The sequence below is a fragment of the Anastrepha obliqua genome, chromosome 1, assembly GCF_027943255.1.
Source record: "Anastrepha obliqua isolate idAnaObli1 chromosome 1, idAnaObli1_1.0, whole genome shotgun sequence".
Taxonomy (NCBI): Eukaryota; Metazoa; Arthropoda; class Insecta; order Diptera; family Tephritidae; genus Anastrepha; species Anastrepha obliqua.
Genome location: NC_072892.1, coordinates 59,130,277 through 59,156,549, shown reverse-complemented (window position 1 = coordinate 59,156,549; position 26,273 = coordinate 59,130,277). Strand labels below are relative to the sequence as shown.

The 26,273-nt window shown below is 35.3% G+C and overlaps 1 protein-coding gene across 3 annotated transcripts in view; it reads right to left on the bottom strand.

The window, feature by feature from the left end:
- Window positions 1-26,273, bottom strand: part of LOC129253396 (atrial natriuretic peptide receptor 1) — a 119,533-nt gene that overhangs the window by 16,571 nt on the left and 76,689 nt on the right. For all 3 annotated transcript variants that reach the window (XM_054891754.1, XM_054891757.1, XM_054891756.1), the window contains exons 3-7: window positions 15,642-15,756; window positions 5,341-5,485; window positions 4,816-5,242; window positions 4,022-4,747; window positions 2,423-2,587 (exon numbers count right to left, since the gene is read on the bottom strand). In XM_054891754.1, the coding sequence (XP_054747729.1) occupies window positions 2,423-2,587; window positions 4,022-4,747; window positions 4,816-5,242; window positions 5,341-5,485; window positions 15,642-15,756 (1,578 nt within the window). The remainder of the gene's footprint in view (window positions 1-2,422; window positions 2,588-4,021; window positions 4,748-4,815; window positions 5,243-5,340; window positions 5,486-15,641; window positions 15,757-26,273) is intronic.

Genomic DNA, 26,273 nt, shown 5'->3' with positions numbered 1-26,273 from the left:
ACCCCTTATTGGAAAATCCTTTACAAGGTGGCGCAAAATTAGCCATCAAATTTTTTTTGAATCATTCTTTTACTAAAAAAAAATTATTTCGAGTGATGAAAATCTTTATCTTATCTTTTATTTAGAGCAGCTGTATAGTCTGCAAGTGTCAAATTTAATTGACGTACGACGCCATTTGACAAATACCGACAGGGTGAATAATTATCCGACAGGGTGAATAATTATGCGCCATCTTGTACTTTGTAAACTCTTTATTATTAAGACTCTACCCGTTGATTTATTCGACTTATTCAAGCATTTTCAGTATTAGCACTAGATCCAATATATTTTCTCCTTCGAAGATATCTTCGCTGAAGCTCCTATGAATAGTAATTTCTGACCGTTTCATATTTGTGAATCCAGCAGTCTTTTCCAACATTAGCCTAGTCCCATATCGGTACCAGACCGAACAAAAAAATACGTGTCTCATTATTTTGACCAGAGAGCAACATATTTAAGTTACATCGAAATCGAAGAACATGACCCGAATAGCCCGGTTGAATTGAAATGGAAAGCATCAGCACTAAATTTAAGGTACACTTATGCCACAAGGAGAAAATACCGGTATTACGCGTGCGAGTGAAACAAAACCAACCCTGGTTGAACGTCGATATTTACTTTGGGAGGTACAAAGCGCTGGCGCAAAAGTTTTGAATTTAGAAACGGTGATGAGTCCCACAATTGAGGAATTAAATCCAACGGTTGAAAAAGAAAGAAACTAGTTAAGTATTGATGGAACTCACATGTAAATACATAAATGGTCTTGAAGATAATTATAAAGAAAAAATTAATGGAATATACAACTACATTCAGAAGGCAATAGGTAGGTAGGTACGTGGAAGTGGTAGACTGTTTTTAAAAGATCTTATTTAGACCGCTGCTAATCCATTGTGATACTACAGTAGCAATTCACCTGGTACTTCTCGTTGAATCATTTTGTTTTTGGTGCAAAACCCATTTATCTGGCTGAAACTTATGTCTCCAAGATCATCAGTATAATTTAAGAAGGATGAGCCAAAGTATCTAAACAAAGTAGCTTGCCACGCGGGACAGTGACAAAGAAGATGTCTGATAGACTTTCCTCCTTCTCATTCTTGCAGTTTCTGCAATAGTTAAAATGAGGTACGTCCAATCTTTGAGAGTGATCCTGTAGTGCCTTTGAGCGCCTGACGTTCCATTCTGGCCAAATTCTTTCGGTACATGTCAGACTATCAATCCATCTCATTTTGGCTGAAGTGAAAAAGTGCCGATGACAGGGTAGGAGACCTCTGAGACTAATTCAGTCCTGGTAAGGTCATAAGCAATTTTATTTTTCTCTATGTTTCACCCAAGAGATTTGATCTCCTCCTTACTGGAGTTGGTTGATAGAGAGATCTGTACGAAGTTCGAGCAACAAACAGTCTATGGCCGGAGCCCAAACGGACATGGAGAACAAATGAAAATATGGAACTCGTCGCAGCAAGCTTAAATGATAAACCGCGTGATAACCACCTATTCACATGCCCTCTTATACCTACTCACCTAAGATCCCTCTCCCTTTGAACCCAACACTTCGAAAGAGCATGTTTCTAGGGCCTACCGTTGGATGATGGCCGGTGATTACAGCTACTGGCAGGGTTTGGTGAATTGCAGCAACAACAACAGAGTTCGCCAGCAACCAATGATACATGACGTAAATATGGTTTAGTAAAAGAGGTTTATCGTTCCTATCCGGACAACTTATTATTTGCTCTACGGTTCTCCGTTCAGTTCGGCACATTTTATTTTCTTCTTAAGTCAAAATGCATTGAAACTTTTGCCGACGTGCAAAATTTTGTGAGAAAGAGTGGGAAAAGCACGTGAAAATTGCTACCAAAAAGTTACCTGGTAACGGTGAATCTGCATTTAGATTTTAATAAGTAATCTACATGTATTTTAAGACTCTCAGATCTGACGACTTTTTAACTAAAAAGAGACCTTCTACGTTGCAATTATTTCCGTGCCATAAATACTATAGGTCGTAAAAAGAAGTATAATAATGCATTCAGAAATATAAAAAAAATTACCATTTAATAAAAATACACCCTGCTTGTTTCTCTTAACACACTTGGGCAAGCAATGCATGTAAAATATTTTCTCTAAAACACAATAAAAAATATTTGAAAAATTATAGTGTGTTTGTAATTATGCAACGGGGTGTATACGAGTTTTTCCACGTCTAATACCCAGTCTATCCAATTGAAAGCATAATTTAGCATACACCTTTTTCTTACGAACTCACACTTTCCCCTCTCTAGGGGAAAATCTTCTTTTTTGTTCACAAAAGTCTAATAAATGCAAATCTTCTTGGCATTTATTTAACTTTCATAGTTGTTGTTGTTTACACAGTTAGTTTGCAACTTACCTTTGGGTGATTTTTCTATTTCAGTCTTGCCCAGGTAAAATGGTCCTTGTCTTGTACTGATTTCGTGCACAATTATGCCAAATGAATAAACATCACCCTTTTGTGTGCCCTCTGGTGGGCGATTGTTTTCCATTTTCAACAACTCAGGTGCTGTCCAAAGCAATTCTGCAAGTGAAAGGGCAGCAACGGCGAATACATTAATAAAACAAACATACTGATGGTGAATAAAAAAATGCCAAAAAGTTTAGATGTAGCACAAGTAAATTTATAAGTTAATAAGCCTGATTGTAAAGGGTGGGTCATCACAAATTTATTTTATTATTTATTTTGATACTGACATTCTATGCGCACTCAAGAAGTTGCGGATTCTCAATTGCACTTCGATACTTTTTCGAAATAATGAAAATTTATTTTCAAAGTGAGAGTTGGGTTACCAAAATTGCTTCGAACGAGTCGCTTTTCCGCCTTAGCAAAAAGAGTGTATTTTTGGGTGCTTGGCCGAACTCCTCCTCGTATTTTGTGGCTTGCGTCTTGATATTGTTCCACAAATGGAGAGAGGTCCCTCCAGCTTTAAACCGACTCCGAACGGCAGATATTTTCCTATGAGGAGCTTTTCATGGCAGAAATATTCTCGCGAGCGCTATTAGAAAAAAACATTTTCTCCATTTTGATGTTTAACGGAGATTCGAACCTACGTTTTTCGAATTTCGAATAGTAGTCACACACCAACCCAATCAGCAACGACGGACACCTCAGCAAATATTATATGTTAACTAAATTGCCGCAACTGGTGATCTCAAACCGTACACCCAATTGATTGTCACGAAGCCAACGTAGCCACTGAGAGGGGCCAAATTTTTTTTTTTTTGAAAATACTCATTTAAATGTTATTTCGGTTATGGTATCATCATTACCGATGTTTCGTGAGCTGAAATGAAGATATGAAGTTGGCCGAGCTTCGGTGCCAATAAGATGCCACACTAAGTCAGAAAGTTCATTAAACAAATAATTTTGATTGTCTTGACGAACTCAGTTGGCGCCATCGGAGCTGAATGAGGCTTTTTTGTGTGTTTTTACGTTGAAGACTGAAATATGTGAGATAGATTCAGAAACCGTCAAAATGGTCCTGAAAAATTGGATCGAAAGGATGCTCTAATGGGCTGTACGAGGAAATAATCCTTTATTACCCTTTATTGGGTGCTTAGACGAGCTCCTCTTCTTCTTTGTGGTGTGCGTCTTGATGTTGCTCTAGTTGTAAGCCGCATCCGAAAGGTAAATGGTTTTTTGTGAGGAGCTTTTTTATGGCAGAAATAGACTTGGAGGTTTGAGAAAAATAATTATCTATAATTTAATGAATCATGCCCGGATATTCGAATCTACGCACTTTCCATTCGACTATATCGAATGTGAAATTACACTCCACAATTAATTGGAAGGAAAAATATTAAAGTTTTTTTTCGCGCTTACAAAAGATACTATTCATTGACCCATCCTTTATAAAGGCTCTCTCTTTAAATGTGCTTTAAATTTTGTGTTAGTGAATAACCAGAGTTCGAGCTGGTAAATATTTTATTCGAATATATTCGAACGTTTACTTACTACTCCAATACGCATGACTATTGCAATCCTCCACATCGTTCTCCAATGCCTCGGGTCGTGTGCGTTTTAGCGTATGCAAGCCAAAATCTGTTATTTTCAAAACGAACCGAGAGTCCACCACACAATTGGAGGACTTCAGATTGCCATGAGATCGTATAACTGAGTTGTGTAGAAAATGCATGCCGCGCACAATATCGTGCATTAGCGACAACTTAATCATCCAGTCCAGCTGGAATTGCTCATTCTCCAGTATGTCCTGTAGTGAACCCTTCGGACAATATTCGGTGAGTAGAAAACGCTTCGGTGGCTCCAAACACGCACCATAGAACTTCACCAAGTGGTCGTGTTGCAGATCCTTCATACTCTTCAGTTCCAACATTAGCGAGCGTGTCAAATTGATTTGTCGATTTTCGATGGCCTTAATTGCTACTTCACAACCACGATACATACCCACTGGTATGAAAATTTGACGATCACCGCACAATGAGCGTAGATCCTCGGACATAAGTGTTAATTGAGAGTTTTGTCGCACCAGCGAATGGAAAGATCCACGTATGCCGCGTCCACCCAAGTCGGGACATACTAAGTCACTAATTGAAACCTTCCATGTCATGGAATTAATCTCGGCTTCTGACTTGTAGTGGCGATAACCGAAGAAGAAACAGACGGTCATTAGCACAACTACAACACCGAGTATGATAGAGAGTATTGCGTATCCGGGTAGTGCTGAAATAAGGATTTAGTTATATTACATAGAAAAAATATATACATTTTTGTGGGCTGACAAAACCTACAATTATCTGGACATAGTGAGCCATCATAACCGCATATCGGCGTGCTAGGTGGTGGCTCCTTGCGACCACCTGCCCAATGAATCTCTTTGCCCGGCACAAAGTCCAAACGATTGTGCATGAAGTCGGCAACGATTTCAAATTGTCCCGTATCGGGATTCATATCCAATAGCGAGTAAGCTGAGATGCGATCTCCATTGGCATCGATAGTTACATTACCGGTAATACCTTTGAAGCTGCGACCCCACATGCGGCGCACCATATCCGTGCCGTTTATAGGCCGTGTCAACACAGTCGGATCTTCCCGGATACTATCATTGAGCGCTTTGGCATAAAGCAATACCCCGTCAAAGAAGGATGTCACAAAAGCAGATATGTCCTCATTTTCTTGGAATGTGTAATTGTATTTTTCGGCGGCGATGACTTTGATCTGGAGAAAATAAAGGAGTTAATTAGTTGATACTGCGTAAAAAATTCGTGATCAAAACACTTGAAATTTATTAACTGTTCAGTTAACCACCTATGTACCTTGTTTGAAACTTTTATGTAATCTTCATCATTGGGTTGCTTCGGCGTTAAAGTCAATATTGCTGTATAGGCCTTCCGAGCGCGTTCATTATTTTCTTCTGTATCATTTTTATCATACCAAGGCTTCCACGTGAGGTGAGAGGCGCTTTAAATGGAACAAACGAAAAAACAAGTTCTTGATTAAATACTCTGCCGAAAAAGAGAGAACTTGAACATAATATAAGGAGATTCAAGAGTGATGCGGATATATGATAGAAATTATTGGTGATATGTTAATTTTTTTTATATATTTTTTTTAGACAACTGGTACTACAAGCTTTGTCAAACTTAGTCATGGAGCGATACACAGTTGAACTAGGCGAAGAAGATGAACCAAACGTTTTATGAAAATGGTCACTCTGTAAGAAGTACATTTCACGCACTTTTATAGATCTTTTTGAGAGCAAAGCTATAAAAATTGTTTTATACCATATACATCTGTGCTCGAAATAACGAAGTCTTAACTATTGTATTTGATTATGTGTCATGATTATGTGTATTGAGATTTTTTTGTTTAATTTTGTTTATGTTTTTATAATAGTATGACGCATTCCACAACAATCATCATGTAACACAATCCCTACACATTGTACGAAATTCAAAATTTTTTTAGAAATTTAAAGAGGAAAAAATATATATAAAAAAACTGTTTATTCAGAGTTTCCAAAAAAATTCTGGGTATTCACTCATATAGTCCATTTAATGTCAGTATAACAAAGAGCAAATTTCGAGTGACTCAAAATGCTCGTTGATTTTTGACAATTTTTTCTGCTGGCGATGTTGGGTGTTTTCTTCCGTGTAAAAAAATGTGGAGTAGGCGTTAAAAGGAGTAAAATGCTCAATACCGCTACCGAAAAAAATTCTCAAAATCCAATTTGATTTTTGATCTACTTTATTCTTAGACTTTATTATACCAAAATTCAATGATCAATAAAAATGCATATCTGAAATTTTTCTAAAAATTCCGAATAAAAAGTTTGAAACTTTGATGAAATTTTGCTGAAATTTTACAAATTTGTGTAAAGTTCGAAACTTTACTTTATATGGTTTTTGCTGTAGTATGAACTATACTTTTATAAAAAAAAATAATTGAAATTACTAAATAAATAAATAAATAAATAGTCAAAACTTATCAATATGTAATGTACACTTTCTTTTGACGTTGACTGTACGAGATTAAGTGGCTCCACTTTTGTAATCATATTTGGCTGAATAATGGCAAACATGTCGAATATTTGTTTATAAAAAAAAATTTTCGCAAAGTTTTTAGATTTTCGGTATAAGTAGTAGTTAGCTCGTTTGTATACAGATAGACAAGTATGATAAAAACAAGATTGCGCCCATCAGAGAGTGCGTGACGTCACTTTTGCCAAGTTATGCAGTAATGCCAACCATTTGCTCTTCATAATAATTTTAGTGCTTTTTTATACCCAAAATGAGAAAATTTTTTGTTTTTGAAAGAGCAAATTTAAATTTTTGGTCCTTCTAAGTAAAGTTAATTCTTTCAACTCTTCTCAACATTGAACACCTTTTTACACATTTTAAAAAGCGTTTGAATTTACTGAATGCGAATTAAAACCATAGAGGTGTAATCGTTTCGTCCGGTTCTCAATCCTTAGAGGGACATAAGGCATCAAGAGGTGTATTCACAGTAAAAATAAGCAAAAAACTACCAGAAAATACAGAAGAAACCATAACGACATTTTTACAAAAAGAATACCTTATTTTGTTACATAATCTCAAATATAGTAAAAAAGTCGTTCTCTTAACAAAAAGCTCATAAATTAAATTGTACATAATAATAACACATTTATTTAAAAAAACGCACATTTTAAAGACAATTTGTCACGTATGCAAGGTTGTTTAAGTAATAAAAATTGGGTTTTTATTTTCTTTAAATGGGCATTTTAGTGCGTTTTTATATCCAAAGTTAGGCAACACTGCAGTAGCGAGAGAGAGATTTGACTGCTGAAAACAGGAGAATACCAACAATAACAGCAAACGCGGGAAATGCGACCAGATGTTAAAAAAAGTAAAGCTAAATAAAATTCACTCAGTTTTGAAAATATATTTTACAAAATTATAAACATAATAAATTAATTAGAATAGGCTAGAAAAATGTCATGAAGAAACTAATATACTAAAACTCCGTGACTAAATAACAAAAAAAAAAATGCTAAATCAAGTTACGAAAATGGTAATCTGGCCATACTGGTGCTAATACGACGTAACTCATTGGCAAATTCGCTGAGCGCAAAGTAACGGTGCCACGATAGGCGCCATCTCATTATTCTTTCCATCATGTTGTATGGAGACATGCGGAGGAGAAAAATATCAAAATCTGTGAACCAGTTGTCAAATTGAGTAAGCTAAATTGAGTGTGTATGAACGCTAACGACGATGACTCAATTTAAAAACTAATGGTTTCAGATGTTAAGATGCATGTCGGGACATACATAGCGTAAAACTTGGAGGTACGTGTAAAGTAAATTCTGTGTCAACAAGCTCGAGATGATTCCAGAGCTCAAGACCGCGTATGGTTTGAAAGATACTCGGTTACAACTCTAACTAAAGCAAAAAGTGATGAACAATTTTGATATACGCATTCTTGCCAGAGGAGTAGTGGTGGGAATTTAACGAATATTGTGTTTTTTCTTTCTCTATTATAGAATAAAAAAACATGATGACATAAAACAAAGAATAAAAAATAACTTTATTTATTTCGACTAATTTTGTTAGGTTTTTTATACAATATATTATGTATAAAAATCTGTAGTCTTAATGAATCACCCGGCAGCTTTTACAAATTTTGAATTTGACAGGGATGATTGTCACATCGGCAATGGAATGATTTTTTTTATTATAAACTGGTAGATAATTTCATGGCATTTTTTTTTTAACATGATATCCAACATATGTCCGCCGCTGCTACGAGTTACATGATCCATTCGATCAGTTCAATTCTTTACTACGCTTCGCAATATTTTGGCCGTATGGCTTGAATAGTGGCTAGAATATTGTAATAAGTCGGCTGTTCGGGCGCGCTGTATGGTAAGTTGCGCCATCTTGTTGGAACCAAACGTCGTCGATGTTTAGCTGATTAATTTTTGGAAAAGAAAATTCAGAGAGCTTGGCTCGATAGCACTCGCCATTCATCGTAACGGTAGCTCCTTCTTCATTTCGAAAAAAAGGCCGATGATGCCGCCAAGCTCTATAAACTTTGCGAACAGATTTTTTTAAAGTAAATTTCCACAATTTGTAAGCACTGTTCCCGCATTAAAATACATTACGAGTTGCCAAACTTTACTAAGCAGATATGTCAAGACAGTTTGCCATTATCAGCTGTCAAATCATAGCTATCATGCAACTAAAAACACACCCGATACTTATACATTTGTAAAAACAATATTGGAATTCTACTGGTTTTTCTAGGTTATTTTTAGTTCCTATACTTTTAATCGCATGCTCATATTGAGTAAATTATTACCTACGTTTTTAATTATTATCTTACTGGCATACTGACTATATTTTGTAATGAGCAGGTACTTAGTTTTTAGTGTTCCTAATTTGCATAGTTAATCACGTTTTTAAAACCGCGAGCAATAGTTAATTAGGGTACTAAAGCTTTGCTCACCTAACGATTTTATTGTAAAAGCCTAGCAGGATTTACACAAAGACTTATTGCACGTAACATACATATCTACTACGTGTATGTATAAAAATGTTCAAAATGATGAGAATAATTTATTTAGCACGATGTAATTCCATACGTCTGTCTGGGACACAAATAACGTGATCAAAAACTGAGATATCGCTACGAAACTGGGTAAGTGGATAAAATCAAGATTGGACCTATCACCGATAGTTTTCGGGAATACATAAGAACCTGTATCTCATTAACTACTAAAGAAGGATTGTTAAAATTTTTAAAAGTGATGACCTCAAATAAAGATATAAGATCATTTAAAATAAACAAGGCCTTAACAGTGCCGGTTGCTCAATTAACACTTTACCAACCATTTCCTTAGTTAGCACACATAATGCAATTTGTTCTCAAAAGTCATGGTACTGAAAATGAATGAGAATAGATGGCAACCATACACACGCTATGTCCGTGGGCTGTCGCCATAGCTGAATAGCTGAAACCACTATTTGGGAGGGCCCAGGTTCATGACCCGCTGTGGCATGAAATAGCAAATGATAGAAAACGTCGTCTTTTCTAAAGCAGACGCCCCTCAATAGGCAATGCGAAACGTCTGAGTGCTTTTGTGCCCTGAAAGAGTTTCTCATAAAATCCATCTGCTCTGCGGAGGCGACACACAACTGGAGGTTCCTCTGTTTGTGAAATAACATAAAAGCGTACATATATCACAAATTGGGGAAGAGCTCTGGCAATGTACGCACCAATTACACTGTGCGACAGCCGAAACCGGTATTGAGTGAAACAAATTGCAAATAATAGTTTGATTTGCCAATTACACTGGATCACAAATTTCAGCTTTTTTTCTGCACCAGAGACGCCGTTATGAAATTCCTATGTAAAATCACCGTCTGATTCCGAAAATCAAGGTTATTTTTTATTCTATGGTAACGTTTTTGAGATATTTACGAATTACCGTTATTTCAAAAAAAAAAAAAAAATCGGCTCACTTAATCATATATATCTCGAAAACGAATTGAGCGATTCCAAAACCGTTGAAAGCTTTTAAAAGGTAATAAAATTTGCTATAAACTGTGTGTAAAACACTTTTTGCTAGGCCCTGCAGATTTAAAGATAACGAGCTATCATAACGGATTTTTTTAATTTTTTTTGTAAAAATATAAAAAAATTTGTACTTTGAGAGAAAGGATCTCGAAAACTTTTTACTTTTTCGTATATTTTTTGTTTTCACTCTAAGCTCCGTTTTATTACAAAAAAAATAAACTTTGATTAAACAAAATCGATGAACTAATACAAAAGTTACAAGCATTCAAGTAAATATATCCATTTAATACTTAACACGTTCCCTGTCCCAATACAAAAATGCAAAATTGACCGTCAAGTCCAACAAGGTTTTTTCTGTAGTCATAGGATAGCTTTAGTAATAATAATAACTAAAAAAAAAACGGATGTAGGGTATTTCTACCTGAAACACATATGGTCCATTTTTGCTTCTGCATGTTCATGAAACACATGTGGTTCAGGGAATTTTTTCTATGCTGACACACATATGGCTCAGGAACGTATCAGTGCTTATCAGGCGCACGTTTCCTGAACCATATGTGGCTCAGCGGACAGGGAACGTGTTAAGTACCCTACTGGTAATATGTGTTAGTATTCGCAGATCAGTTAGTTTCAGGTAGATTTTGGAAGGGTTATTAGATACAAAAAATTGTTAGTGTCGTTATCTCAAGCACAGACACATTTCAAGCAAGATCATATGTTTAAGGCAGGTAGTGTTTTCTATGTATAACTAGGGAACCTTTTTGTATAGGTAGGTGATCTATGTAAGTATAAATAATAGTACATGTGCCTCGTTCCTTCATAATTTCTGCAAGGATCGCCGGATACTGTTCATTTTTTAATTGCAGTTTATAATCCGTCATTTGCTTAAAAATATAATATGAATAAAAGGGCGCGAGAATTTGAGTGTAAAAATGATCCAGATATGTTCTGTTTCATCTGCGGGGAGTTTATCGTTAAAAGGATGCGACGTGTGTTTTCAAATCCTTTGAAATTTGCATACCATAAGTGTTATGGAATTGAGCCTAGAAACAATGAAAAACCATGGACACCGAATACTGTGTGCACCACATGTCGAGTCGAATTGATATTTTCGGAAACCGGAACCAAAAGGTACATCATAAAAATTAGGAGTTTGCTCTCTTTTAATGCATATCTGACAAGTTTCTTAAACTATCTATTTAGACGACATATGAAATTTATTACACCAATGAAGTGGAGGGAACCAACTTGCCATTCAACGGACTGCTATATTTGTACTACAAAAGTATTTGGGGTTGGAAAGTCAAGAAAAGTAACCTATGCGAGCGTATCTACAGTGTCATTACCAGAACTAAATTCAACGGAAGCTAGATTGCCAGCATCAAATTTAACTTTAGTTCCGGCTCCAGTTTCATTGTCAACAGCAGTATCTGATTACGCGGCATCATGTTGTACTGAATTGCAAACGGAAAACGAAAGAAACCCTTTGTCACAAGCACAACTCAATGATTGGATAAGGGATTTGGAATTGTCAAAAGAAAAGGCCGAACTACACGCCTCTCGTATGCAACAATTTAAATTTGTTTCATCCGATGTTAAGGTAACATATTATAGGACTCGTCACGAACAATTCTCCCAGTACTATACGAAGAAGGACAGTATTTGTTATTGCAAAAACATTGCTGGTCTATTTAAACAGTTTGGTGAACCATATGATTCAAAAGAGTGGCGATTGTTCATAGACGCCAATAAATTAAGTTTAAAGGCCGTATTATTGCATATTGGCAACCAAAAGCCATCTATCCCGATCGCGCATGCAGTAAATACGAAGGAAACATATGAGACAATGCAAAAATTGCTTAAATTAATTAAATACGAAGAACATGATTGGAAAATATGTGCCGATCTAAAAGTCGTTGGAATGCTATGTGGTCTACAATCTGGATACACAAAATACTGTTGCTTTCTATGCAAATGGGATAGCCGGGCACGTCAAGACCACTACATCATAAAGGATTGGCCAGAACGAATCGAGTTTCAAGTTGGGGTGGATAACATAAAATACTCACCACTTATAAAGAAGGAAAAAATAATTCTACCTCCGCTCCACATCAAGCTCGGCCTTATCAAAAACTTTGTCAAGGCTTTGGACAAAGAAGGCGAAGCTTTTCATTATTTGAAAACAATCTTTCCACAGATTTCAGAAGCAAAAATAAAGGAAGGGATTTTTGTGGGGCCGCAAATAAGGAAAATAATGGCCAATACCCATTTCAAAGAATTATTGTCACCAGTGGAGGCAGCGGCGTGGGACTCTTTTGAAAAGGTCGTTACTTCTTTTTTAGGCAAACACAAAAGTCCTAACTTCGAGCTGATAGTAAACGATTTAATCAAAAACTATGCGGAAATGGGTAAATAAAAAACACATATAAGACCATTTTCTCAGTTAACTTTAAAACTAAACAAAAAGTTTGAAAGCAAATTTTTAAATTTACATGAGAACATATAGCCCTTAATCTGAATTTATTGCCCTGCTCCGAACAAACAAGAACCACCAAAATTTGTTCTGAATTGGAAGATTAATCCAGCCTAAGAAAATTATATGCTAATGTGTCACTTATGTATTTATCTAATTCCCTTTTTAATTTTCTTTCAGGAGTAAATATGTCTTTAAAAATTCATTTTCTGCACTCCCATTTAAATTTTTTCCCGCAAAATCTTGGCGACGAAAGTGATGAGCATGGCGAAAGGTTTCACCAGCAAATGCAAATGATTGAAAGTAGGTATCAAGGATTCTGGGATGTCGCTATGATGGGTGATTACTGTTGGTTTCTCATAAGAGAAACCGATCCTTCTATAAATAAGCGTCAAAACAAGACACATAACTTTTTCAATTATAAAATAAGATCATAGAGTTAAGACAGAATCATATGTACATATGGTATTATTTGTAGGGTACTTAAGTATTAAATGGATATATTTACTTGAATGCTTGTAACTTTTGTATTAGTTCATCGATTTTGTTTAATCAAAGTTTATTTTTTTTGTAATAAAACGGAGCTTAGAGTGAAAACAAAAAATATACGAAAAAGTAAAAAGTTTTCGAGATCCTTTCTCTCAAAGTACAAATTTTTTTATATTTTTACAAAAAAAATTTAAAAAATCCGTTATGATAGCTCGTTATCTTTAAATCTGCAGGGCCTAGCAAAAAGTGTTTTACACACAGTTTATAGCAAATTTTATTACCTTTTAAAAGCTTTCAACGGTTTTGGAATCGCTCAATTCGTTTTCGAGATATATATGATTAAGTGAGCCGAATTTTTTTTTTTTTTGAAATAACGGTAATTCGTAAATATCTCAAAAACGTTACCATAGAATAAAAAATAACCTTGATTTTCGGAATCAGACGGTGATTTTACATAGGAATTTCATAACGGCGTCTCTGGTGCATTTTGGCTGTAAACCAGTGTTATAGGTATAATGGATTTTTTGGAGATTAGCTCAAATGAGGAAAATGCCCTTAATTTAATTCTGGCATACCACTTATTGCTTAATTTAGTCAAGTTTTCGAAAAAATTTCTCAGAAAATGCTTATATTTCCCTGCCTACTATTAATTCGTACCCCTCTACCATTTCTCCTCATCTACACCACGTTGCGAAATTATGTGTGCTTATAATCTAATATTTTGTACAATAGAATATACAGAAACAGTATAATGCAAAGTTTCAAGCTTTGTTAAAAATTTTTCTAAATTTTTGAAAATTTCGTCAAATAAATATTCGTAATATTTTTCACGGAAATTTTTTTTTTTTATTTAAAAAACTTATAAATTAAAGTTTGAAAATTTGCACAAAATTTACAAAAATGTAAAAAATTTAAAGAAATATCTATCAACCAGATTCTTTAGAATTTTTCTGGGTTCACAGTTTTATCGTCATCAGATTTTACTACCGCTAACTTAGACTCGACAGGCAATGGCAAACCTCCGAGTGTATCTCTGCCATGAAAAAGATCCTCATAAAAAATATCTGCCATTCGGAATCGGCTTGAAACTGTAGGTCGCTCCATTTGTGAAACAATATCAAGACGCACACCACAAATAGAAGGAGGAGCTCGGCCAAACACCCAAAAAGGGTGCGCCAATTAAAAAAAAAAACGTAGACTTTAAGGTAAAGTTCTCCACGCGAGAGGAATGATATTTCAATTCAGTAGTCAAAGAAAATACAACTGTGATTTACACTGACGGATCCAAGATGGACTGCGGCTTTAGCGCCGATGTATATTCGAAAGACCTCAAAACTTCCAAGCCTTTTCGCTAGGGGAATCGGAATAGTATTTTTCAAGCAGAAGATCTCGGGATAAGGGAATCTTGTAGGATAATTAGAAACCATACACAACAACTATCGGAAGAATGTATTTTTTTAGATACTCGAGCAGCCATCTTAGCTTTAAAGTCATCTATAACCAATACAAAAATCGACAAATAATACAAAGAAAAATTCAATGCTTTAGCGCGCACGAGAGACATAACTATCATCTGGATATCATCTGGTCATAGGACCATAGAAGGAAATGAGAAAGCTGATGAACTGGCAAGACAGGGGCAGCATTCTGTAGCGAATCCGAGGCGGTAGAATAGCCTAACCTTAAGGCGTGCGCAAAAGGGATCTCTTCTCGCTATATCAGAAGCAGGCCGTTGACATATGGACTAATACGGATACCTTCAAAATAACTAAAGAAACGGGGCTCAATTTCAACAAATCCAGAACTGTTGAGTTGTTAAGAAAGCCACGAGCAGACATTTCCAGAATCACGTTAGCGATAACCGCCACTGGCCTTTGGAGACCATGCCAGGAAGATGGGGTGGCCGTGCAAAGATTGATGTAGAAGTTGCAATCCAGAAGAATCTAGAGAAAGAGTTTTTCACTATCTATGTGAGTGCCCAAGTGTGGGTGCTCTACGACATAGAACGCTGGGGGAATTCTCTATGGTTAACTTGAAAGAAATCGCAGAAAAGAAATTAGACGACATATGACATTCATAGTTAAATCAAGATGGTTCGACTAATAAAAAGCTGTGCTTCTACAAGTGGTGTATCAAAATGTCATTTTTGTGCTAATTAGGTCTGTGTCACTCAGACAACACTTCCAACACCACCACCTCAGTTTTATGGCGCATTCTTCAATTTTAGTATATTAAAATATAAGTCGAAGTCGTTTAGAAATCGGGCTAATTTCCTTGTTGGCATACAAAGCTCGGTAGTCTTTTATATGGCAGAAAATTCTGAATAACGTATGCAAAACAAAAAAAAAAATTTCAAAAATCTATGCGAGATAGTTTTAGTGTTTAAAAAACTAATATACAAAAATCAAATAATAAAACGAAATCAATAAAAATAATGTGAGCATGTATTTGAAAATTAAATACCTTCTCTAAACTAGAACTTCAATAAGCTTTCATTTTTCTATGAACTATTTTTATGCGTAACAGTACTTTTGTAGTTCCAGATAGCACGCAAATCATCATTTTCCTAATCATTTAATTTGTTCTTTGACTTACCGCGAAAACATTTCAATATTAATAAATACATATTCGCCGCTATCAACCATATTCAGCTCCTCAGCGGTCAGCATAATTCGACGAATGTTCTCCGGTTCCGCACACATAATGACAACTGAAAAGAGAGGCAAGTGAGACGGAATTTTTAGTTTATTCATTTTTATTTATTTTTATTCTATGCTCTAAATACAGCATTCGTGGAAAAAGAGGCAAATCGTTTGCTAGCTGAATGCTAATTAGCCTGAAGATCAACCACTTCTACTCGTACGTGCCGAGAAAATAAACATAGTTTTGCATAAAATACATATGTAGCTAACCATGGGTATACTTAAGAGCGTTGAATGTGGTGTCTTGTGATCGAAATTTAGACAGTTGTTTGATGAACTTAATATTTACATTCTGCTAGGAAAGTACCGGAAATTGATTATTTAAAAAGCACGTTTACAGGGATTGTCAATAATAAAAAAAACATGGTTAGTTCCCAGATAACAAATATTATGGAGTAAATTCGTCAATAAAGGCCAGATTTGTGGAAATACTCATAGATTTTGTATCGCTAAAAATCACTATTTCCCAAGATTATTATTGTGCATGAATTTCGTCTCCAGAACTCCAAAAAGATCATCGCATAACTGCCATAACTGGACAATGGCACTGCCAAGCTGAGATTCCAAGCTGAGATCTACGCTATAGACAAAACACCAAAGACGATGAGACTAATGAACTTACCTCCGGTAAACATTACTAATTTTGTTGATAGTCCAGCAGCGATCGAGGCACTGGTGTCAGCGCCCATTAATTCAAGCTGTGTTAAAGAATACAGTAGGTCGCTTTCGATTATCCAACACCACACTTTGCTGGGTCCCCGGCCACTTTGAAGTGGAGGGAAATGAAAGACCGGATGAGTATGCAAGGAGAGGCTCTGAGCTCCATCTTCAGGGAGTGAAAGAGGACATAAGCATTCCTCTAAACGAACTGTACACTCCGATTGACTTAAGCGTAATCGCGGAAACCAATTGTAAGTGGTCTTTGACTACGAACTGCAGGGTCTCCAAAGCGCTCTGGCCAGAACTGAATCTAAAAAGGACGAAATGTCTTCTTGGATGCAACAAATCAACTACCAGCGTCCTTACAGGTGTTATAACGAGTCATTGCATTATTGGCACCATGGCCAGTAGAATGGGTGTACCTCATAATGACTTTTGCAGGACTTGTGATGATAAAGAAGAAATTGAGTCGGTAAAACACTTCCTCTGTGAATGTCCCGCTCTTCAAAGAAGCCGCACAAAATATCTTGGCGATTATTGCTTTGAAGACCTGAGAAATTTGCAAAATGTCTCACTGGATGGACTCGCTACCTTCTTAGAAAGTGGTTTAAGCAACTTAGTTAGGCGATGGAAATCAGATGCAGGTACCACAATGAGCTTTAGGGCCACCGAGCGCCTTGTCTTAGCCAACCAACCTGGTTAACCTAACCTAACTGCCGTATTCACTTGAGAGCCGCCAAACATAAACATTTTGACTGTTTTTCTTAATTTTTTAATATAATATTCAGTATTATTATTTCTTTTTTAAATTTAGCTCATTTGTAAACAAAAAAATATATGCAATTTTAAAATTTTATACAAAAATTATTGAAAAATCCCGGATTTTAGTTAGAAGTTCTAGTAAGGTTATTGGTAAGCAGTTCTGTATTAAATTTTAGTGAGATTAAGTACAAGTTTGAAGTAGCTGAAAAATCTGGTTAATTTTTTATAATATTTTTTCTTGACGGTGTTGTGCATTTTCTTCATAAAGGGGGAACAAATTCGTTAATTCTTTCTAAAAATTCTTATTAAAAATCGAGGAATTGAGATTAAACTGTTGCAACTTGGATGAATATTGCTTTTTTCAGAAAATTAACAATATTTTTATACAAAAATACAAAACATTAAAAAAAAATAGCCAAGTGGTAAAAATGTTGATTTGCTATAATTTTTTTCCGGCTGTATGTGGCTCCGCCTGACATTCTTCTCTTTCCGAAACTGAAATTATCACTCCACCCAGGCACCCGTTTCCAGTCGATAGGAGCTATAAACGAGAATTTTTAAATTGATTACGGAAATTTTGTTTTTTTGATCATTTGAAAAATGTTCCGATGATTCCAATCCTACTTCGGAAAGGGGCCTTTTTGAAGGCGATACAAAAAATTTTAATAAGTGCTAAATATTTTGTGTTTTATTGATCAATTTCCAATCCTTTTTTGACAAAATGTATATGCACAAGTGTTCGCATTTAAGTTAATCACTGATCTTTAAATAGGCTGCTTACCTAATTTGAGAATAAGCGTGTTTGCATATTTCTCTAGGCTTAGTTCATAGTTCATTTGTATTCGCCACACTTCTCGCTGGCAGCTATAAATTTTTTATTAGGTTACTAACAAATAACGTAAAAAAAAAATTATGGTGCATATTTAAAGTTAATGACCATAAAATCCCATTTATTTATTTAAATTATTTTTGATTATATACATACATACATACTCGTGTATGCGGGTTTTGTTAAAAAAAAACTAAAATAAAATAAAAAAAAATGCGTGTAGCGTTTGCACCAACAAACAAGCGCCAAAAAGTAAGCACCGTTATTTCTCACTAGAGATTAGCAACCACAAGGAAAAACTCAGAAAAAATAGCCTAAAGTGTATCTAAGATATATATAAGGTATAGCTTTCTCTCTCCTTTTCCTCTACGTTATATCTTTTTTCTCTCTCGCGGAACGAAAATACCCAAAACGTTGCATGACCTTGAAATTTTACTCTCCATTCTCGCTTGTTCGTCGACGCCTAAGAAGTTTCACTTCAAAAAAATATTTACAATGTTTCTCGAGTGAGAATTTTTTCTGTTTATTTTGGTTCATGTTATCCATTCTTTAACCTCAATCAAATGAAATTTTCATCTAAACTTAAATTTTGTTATTTTGAATTTTTAGAACATTTTCGGGTATGCAAACACATGCCTCATGATATTCTAGTAAGACAAGCAGGAGTCTAAAGTGTCCAAAAATTGTTCGAGTTTTTAAAAATTTTTTCCGACGGCTTTTTGCATTTATTCTATATGAAAATAAAATTATTGTGGAAATCAAAAATAAAAAAAAAAACCAACTTTAGATGTTTTAAATTGTTCTTATGATAAGAAGTACCCGCAAAACACCAAATTTTCGTTTTGTAAAAAGGTTCAAAATTTAGATGAACATTTTTCAAGGCAAATTTATTAAAGGTGGTATCATTAAATCAGCTGATTTGCTTATTCTTCTTTAACCGTGTCCATGTGGCTATCAGCCCAAAATGAAACAAGGCGAATTCATTATTTGTTTTCTCCTTTGCTTTGACAATCAAACCTACAAAACATTGTTGTTGGTCTAGTATCACCATCTTTAAAGAATGCGCCTTGGCTTTTTAAATTTTTTTTAAGTTTTGTATAAAGTTTCAAGGTTTGATTTATATGGTTAAAGTACAACGTGGCGCAAAATTAATCACCCCATCGGAAGATTTTTGCAAGTGACGTTATACGCGAATCATATTTGACACCTGTGAACAAGACAGCTACAGCGTACAAAAGGTGGAGCGCGCAAAGGGCAAAATAAAGAATCAAAATCATTTCTTTTATTTAGTAGAAAAGGTAATTCAAAATCAAAATGATTATTAATTTTGTGCCACCTTGTATAAATAATATTTCATCATGTAATCAGTTATGCTCGCGGATGTATGTGTGTCTGAGTGAGCAATCGCCAGCTGTTTAGCGTGAAGCCTCCTCTTTCGAATGCTGTAACTCTCGCTTCTGTAAATAAATGAGACTATCGATAGCATTTGTTGGCACTAGAGAGATTTATTTTGCTTCCCTCGAAAAATGTTAATTGCAGCAAAACCTTAATGAAATATTTGCGAAAGTTCATATTAAGTTACTGAAAATTAAGATGTATTGAAATGTATAGGTGGATGGTAATGAATATTTATCGCGTGCAGGCGCTTTTGAATAGGTTCAGATTTTCAATATAGTCAAGAAGACTTTTAAGGCGATTTAAGTTAGAAGCGAATGATAATTTTGTAAAAATTGGTAATCTGGTTTGAAATTATCGTCAAGTACTTTGCTACCGGCTGAATTTGAACAATGACCTTTAATATGTTAGCTTTGGTCAGGACAGCGATCAGTTGCGGCTTATTTGTATATTACAAACTTGAGATTTCAGAAAATCGAATCAGTAAGACCTTGGTGATCAATTTAAGCCGCCTTCTTGAGAGGTAAACATACCCATCGTTCAATTCTGTAACTTGCCATCGTGATTTTGCATCAATGACTAAATAATAAATAATAGATTTGACGGATTTTGCCAAAACAATATGGCCCGTACAGCCTACCCAACATACACCAGTCCCTATTCGAAAATCTGAAATAAAAATTCCTACTCGTTCTTCACCTTCTTACTGAACTCTACTAAAGAATAAGGAAATAAAGCTTCAAATTGTGGAAAGCCAAGCTTTGGTCTCTCCATCAAGATAATCCGTCACCCAATTAGTTCTTTCGCGGAGTGGTAATATGAAATGGCTACATTTGGGCATATTAATTGCCTATATTTGTTGTTGTTATAATATTCATACATTCTTGGGAGGTACCGGAATATACTACCGTAGCTGAGGTCCACACTGGAATTGGTGAAGCTGAAATGTAAATATTGAAATATTTGGAAATCAAGTTTAGAGTATTTTGCATGAAATCCAGGGGACACATTGTAAAATTACTTACAAAGGCAGAAATATTAGTTTGATGACTACTGTGCAGGTTAAATAGAAAAAAAAAAAATACGAGGGGCTTACATCACCTATTCGACGAATCTTTGAAAGCATTTTAAAACTGAACCGCGAGAGCAAAAGAACAGTGACTACAGGTTACTTGGCTGGGCATAGGCACTCTAAGATATCATCTAGACAGTATTCGTCTGTCTTTTCGCGGAACCTAAAAAAAATGGAAATTCCGGACAATTAATTCATATTTATGACCTTATGCGGTAATGCTATGCAAGTCGCATTAATCAAATTTCGAATATGGATATAGAAGTGGTTTCTCATACTTATTTTGTAGATTCTTTACTTTTAACTCCAGTAAGGGTAGCGGTCGCCATAGTAGAAGGATGGTGCGTGATAAGTAGGTAGGTGAAATGGTTGAAGTACTACTCTGGCACTCCCCAAGTAGCACTTATGAGACCTCTAACAGGCAGATATCTACAGACAGCCAGATCTGTTGATGTAATGGAGAAGATTGATGGGATTAAGGTTGGAGCACTGCCTGAGGCTGTCGAAGAAAGGAGCACCCAGTGACCTAGCGGTCAAACCCGGAGCTTTACAGAGAAAGTGCTCAATGGCTTCCATCTCTGAAAGGTCCCTACAGCTTCTGCAATGGGCATTAAAAGGTAGTCTTAGCTTTTCCGCGTGTATGCCGATCGTTACGAGTTTGGAAATTGAATGGCGTGGGGTGCCTAGGAATTTCTGAGTCCTCCATATATTTTACTGGGGGCACAGGGTTTTCGAAATAGCAATAGAAAACGGAGGTCCATCTTTTCTGCTCTTTCCTGAGAAATAAGCGTTCGAAGTCGGCTTAAAACCGTGGGGCCTTCCACACCACAAACAGGAGGAGCACTTCTACCAAACATCAATTAAAGAGTGTGAGTGATCAATGATGATCAAAAAGAACCAGGAAGGTGATATTGACTGTTTTCTTCGATTGCCAAGGCGTAGATCACCATGAGTACCTTCCATCGGGTCAGACAGTCAATAAAGAATATTATGTATCCATTTTGAAGCGCTTGAGAGATGCTGTTCGTCGCAAACAGCCGGAAATGTGGCCAAATCCAATTTTTGGATTTTGCACGATGATAACGCGCCATCGCACCGAGCCCAAATTGTGCTGGATTATTTGACCAAACACCTAGTAAATACCATCGTGCAAGCGCCGTATTCACCTGATATGGCCCCAAGCGACTTATTTTTGTTTCCCAAATTCCCTACCAGGGGTGCATATAGGATTGGGTTAAACGTTGGCATATGCTTCAGACGGGTCATATTTTGAAGGAGATAAAATAAATTTGCTTGAAATTTAACTTTGTTTTGTTTTATTTAAACATTCCCGGTACTTTATGATCATAGGGTATATGTACTAATATATATATGGGTAGCTTTGCTTGAGGATAAAATAATGTTGAAAGATGAAGATCAATTCAATCATCTTGTTGGCGAAATTTAGCCGAACAGCAGCGCCAGTGCGCTTCAATTCTTGAAACTTCTATATCTTTGAGGATTTTTTTCACACAACTTTGTACGCATGTAAGGAATTTGCTTGCATTATCTTCACATTTTCCTCGTTGTTTGATGACTGACCTTGATCGTCGCCTACGAGGCTTCCTGCTCAAGGAGTCTTAATAATTTCTGAACACATATTTTGATGGGCTTAGTATGTACTTACATCGTGCTAAATTTATATGACACAAATCATGAAGATTACAGCATTTTTGCCTCACGATGAGGACATCATTTTTATTATTTTATATTACTCACGTACGCTTCTGATATAGTCCCTACATTCATAAGAACATGGTTAGTATAGGCATAAAACCTGCGTTAAATTGAAAATATATAAAAGTAAAGGGTGATTTTTTAAGAGCTATAGGAAAGTTTTTCAAAAAAAACACACGCAAAATTCAGAAAAATGCATGAAATTTTTATTTAAATCGATAGTACAGTCCATATAATTTAATGTTTGAAGATTATTTCATTCAAATGTTGACCGCGATTGCGCTTCAAATGTTTCGGCCGGTATCTCACATATAAATGCTTTAATGTTGTCTTCCAATGCGTTAATTGAAGCAGGCTTGTCTGAATAGACATGAGCTTTTACATAGCTCTAAAGGAGTTATATCGCACGATCTGGGTGGCCAATTGACAGGTCCCGAACGTGAAATAAAATGTTCACCGAACTTGCCTCTCAACAAGTCCATTGTTACGCGTGCTGTGTGGCATGTGGCACCGTCTTGCTGAAACCACATGTCATGCAAGTCAAGCTCTTGCATTTTGGGCAAAAAAAAGTTGGATATCATTTAACGGTAGCGCTCACCATTCACAGTTACGTTACGATTCGCAGCATCTTTGAAGAAGTACGGTCCAATGATACCTCCAGCCCATAAACCGCACCAAACTGAGACCTTTTCTGGATACATTGGTAGCTCTTGCAATTCTTCTGGCTGATCTTCACTCCAAAATCGACAATTCTGCTTCGCTGAACACAATTTTTCGACTTAAGACTTTCTTAACAGAACACGCATTTTTATAATAAAATTCAATGATTTCCAAGCGTTGTTCGTTTGTAAGACGATTCATGGTTAAATTATAGACCAAACTGAAGATGTTTGACAGTGAAACAAAAGACGAAACGTGCGTCAGCTGTTTAAACCAACTGTTTAAAAAGATAATAGTTAAAAAATCACCCTTTATATAATATATCATATTCCGGGTCACCCTGTGTAAGAAAGCGTCAATTGTATGCAAGTAAATATTAAGCAACTCTTATACTTCCATTAGGGGAGCACATTGCCGATCCACGAGCACTTATTTGATTGCTTAGCATATTATGATAGTATAATTATAGTAAGTTGCTATGAATGTCTGGATGTATATATGTATGTATTTATCAATTTGTTTGCAATACTGAATTGGATTTAATTATTCATGGCAATTTATACTTTGTTTCAAAATGAACTATGGACGGTAGTCGTTACGATGAATAGTTGTGCGGTCAGAAATCGTCAGTCAAATTAAATAATAAACGCGGATGGATGAACTATTATAAATATTGACATTAGACTGGTCTAAATGATTTACCTACTTACAAATTTATGTGTAAATCAAAATCAATGTACTGCAACCTACAATGTAAGACAGTTAGCTGCTTTTATAAAATGCTTCCAACGCTAAGGAATGCCCCCGGGTAAGCTAAATGGAAGGCAAGTGTATATGTACATGTATACAGCTGTGTTCGCAATAATAGCAGCGTGACATATTGCAAAGTTTTGATTATTATTTGCGTTTCTATTTAAATTCTTTTTATTTACATTTTTTTTATAGAAATAAAGTTCATACTAAAAAAAAAATATATAACTAAATACGTATATATGAAGCTTGCAATTTTGTAAAATTTTTTTCGCGCAAAAATGATCATCCCTATTGGTTTTTGCATAAATTTTTTACTAAATAAAAAAACATGATTTTGAGTAATGGAAATCTTGTTTTTGATTTTAAATCATAGACAGGCCGTGAGGTTAATCGGGTTCAACGACTTAATTTGAAATTATCTCAGGAATTAATTGCAATTAAAGCGGATTGCCAATTACTTAGATCTAATTCTCATAGTTTAAGCGGATTAGAGGAACTTTCGATGGCAACATTATCGAAAAATGATAGTTAATATCTATTGTGAATAAGAAATAACGAAACTTATAAAGAAAAAAAAAACAAGAAAGACTGAATGCAATGCTAGTTTGCACTAACACGTTCCAAATTACTTTAAGGGGACCCGGTGGTCTAGAAATTTCGAGAAATCGATTTTTTGTTTTTCGATATTTCAAAAGTATAGTACAGTACTATCTCGATAATCCGGACACCCTTAATGTTAGGGGTCGTCCGGATTATGGGGGTGCCCGGATTATAGATGATTTTTTTTTTTTCAACTAAACGTTGTTTTTTTGAAATGAACATAACGCAATTCAGATATATGTAGGTACATAAATAGTTTTATTAAATACAGTACAATCATACTTACATAATAATATGTACATCTGTACATAATCAAACATTTTTTTATTTAGTAATTACATATGTACTATTTCAAAAAAATTATTAATATTGGTCTGCTGCGAGTTCGCCAGCAACATTTTATCTGCAGTTTTATCTGCAGTCTTAAAACTAAAATATCCATAGCCGAAGCGTCAATTTGTTCTGCCCATTGTATAGCCTTGGAAAAAATATTTTTTGCTTCACCGCTACTTATAGTATTTACCGCTTCAACTATGGTTCAATCAGAATCAGCTTCTTCTATATTATTATTTTCCTAATAATAATGTCCACTCAATTCAGTTTGTCACTAAAGAATAAACACAACGCGTGATTTATGCTGTTGCATTTCGTATACATATACCATATTGTTGTTAAAGTACCGCTATTTTACGAAAAACTCACAAAGCAAATTAAAAATTAAAATACATATGTATGAACATATTGCGAAGCAAATTTGAAAAATGTCCGGATTATAGAGTAAAAAATGTTAAACTGTCCGAATTTAGCAGTTGTCCGGATTATAGATGTGACCGGACTACCGCGTGTCCGGATTATCGAGATAGTACTGTATCTTAAAAATATACTGGGAAATTTTCATGCGGAAATTCCCAATATTATCGCTTCTGCAGCCCTTTAACTAGGTAGAGAGCGTTCCGCGCTCTCCTGTACCTCAAACTTTAAACTCTTTTATCTCGAAACGACTTTTTTCGGCACGGCGGGGATGAAAACAGAAAAACTATTCAACCGAATCACTTGAAATTTGGATATGTTGTTCACAACATGTATCGCTAGCGTCGGAACTAGAATCATAATTTTATTTAAATAATTTCCTATTTTTTAAACTAAAAAACTAGTGAAAAAAACCTGAAAACTGAAAAAAAACTGCACTCTTTCTGATTAAGAATCTTCTTGAGTTTTGTGTTTCAGATGAGTAGAAGTCTCGAAATCATCTACGCCGTCGGCGTTCGATTTTTCGAGAGGGTGATCTTCAGCGGCATTTTTATAATAATAAATATCGTTTCAAAAGTAAAAAAAAAATTTTTTTGTATGCTCAATTAACGTACTAATAAGTCCGAAAAGTTGAAGCATCCTTGTTTAAATTTTTAATGGCAAAAAAAAAAAATCGTGAAAATAGGTGAAATTTTCGTGCTCTAGACCACCGGCTACCCTTAATTGTTTTGATATCCCGGAGCAGTTTGACAAATTGCAATTTAAGATTTTTTTGAAATAAATAATTATTTCTTCGTATCATCTACCGTATTTGTTGCCTGCGGTCCAGCTTTTACTGACAAAACTATCCAATAAACAAATCAGTTGTTCACTAATCCGCGTAAGAACTATCTGTCACACTACAATTTTAATCAGAATTAATTGTACCGGTAATCCCGATTAACGCTGCCGTCTCTTTAAGCTAATACGCCCTCTATTATTTGCCTGTTTGTATTGTGCGGCTGTCTAGTTCACAAGTACCAAAAATATATGATTCGCGTATTACGTCATTTGTAAAAATTAGAAAGCTTCAGATGGGGTGATTAATTTTGCGCCACATTGTATGCACAGAATTTTTAAAAAATTCAACAACTTGTTATCAAAGTTTCAAGCTATTTAATCAGAATTTTTAGAATGCCATTTTATAGCTCATTGAATTTGGATATAATAAATTGCAAGTCTGAAGTGGCTGAAAATTCGAGATGATTTTTGATATTTTTTTTATTTGGTTTTATACATTTTTTCGATTTACAAAAATTTCGAGCATTCTTTATATAGAAAAACCTCCA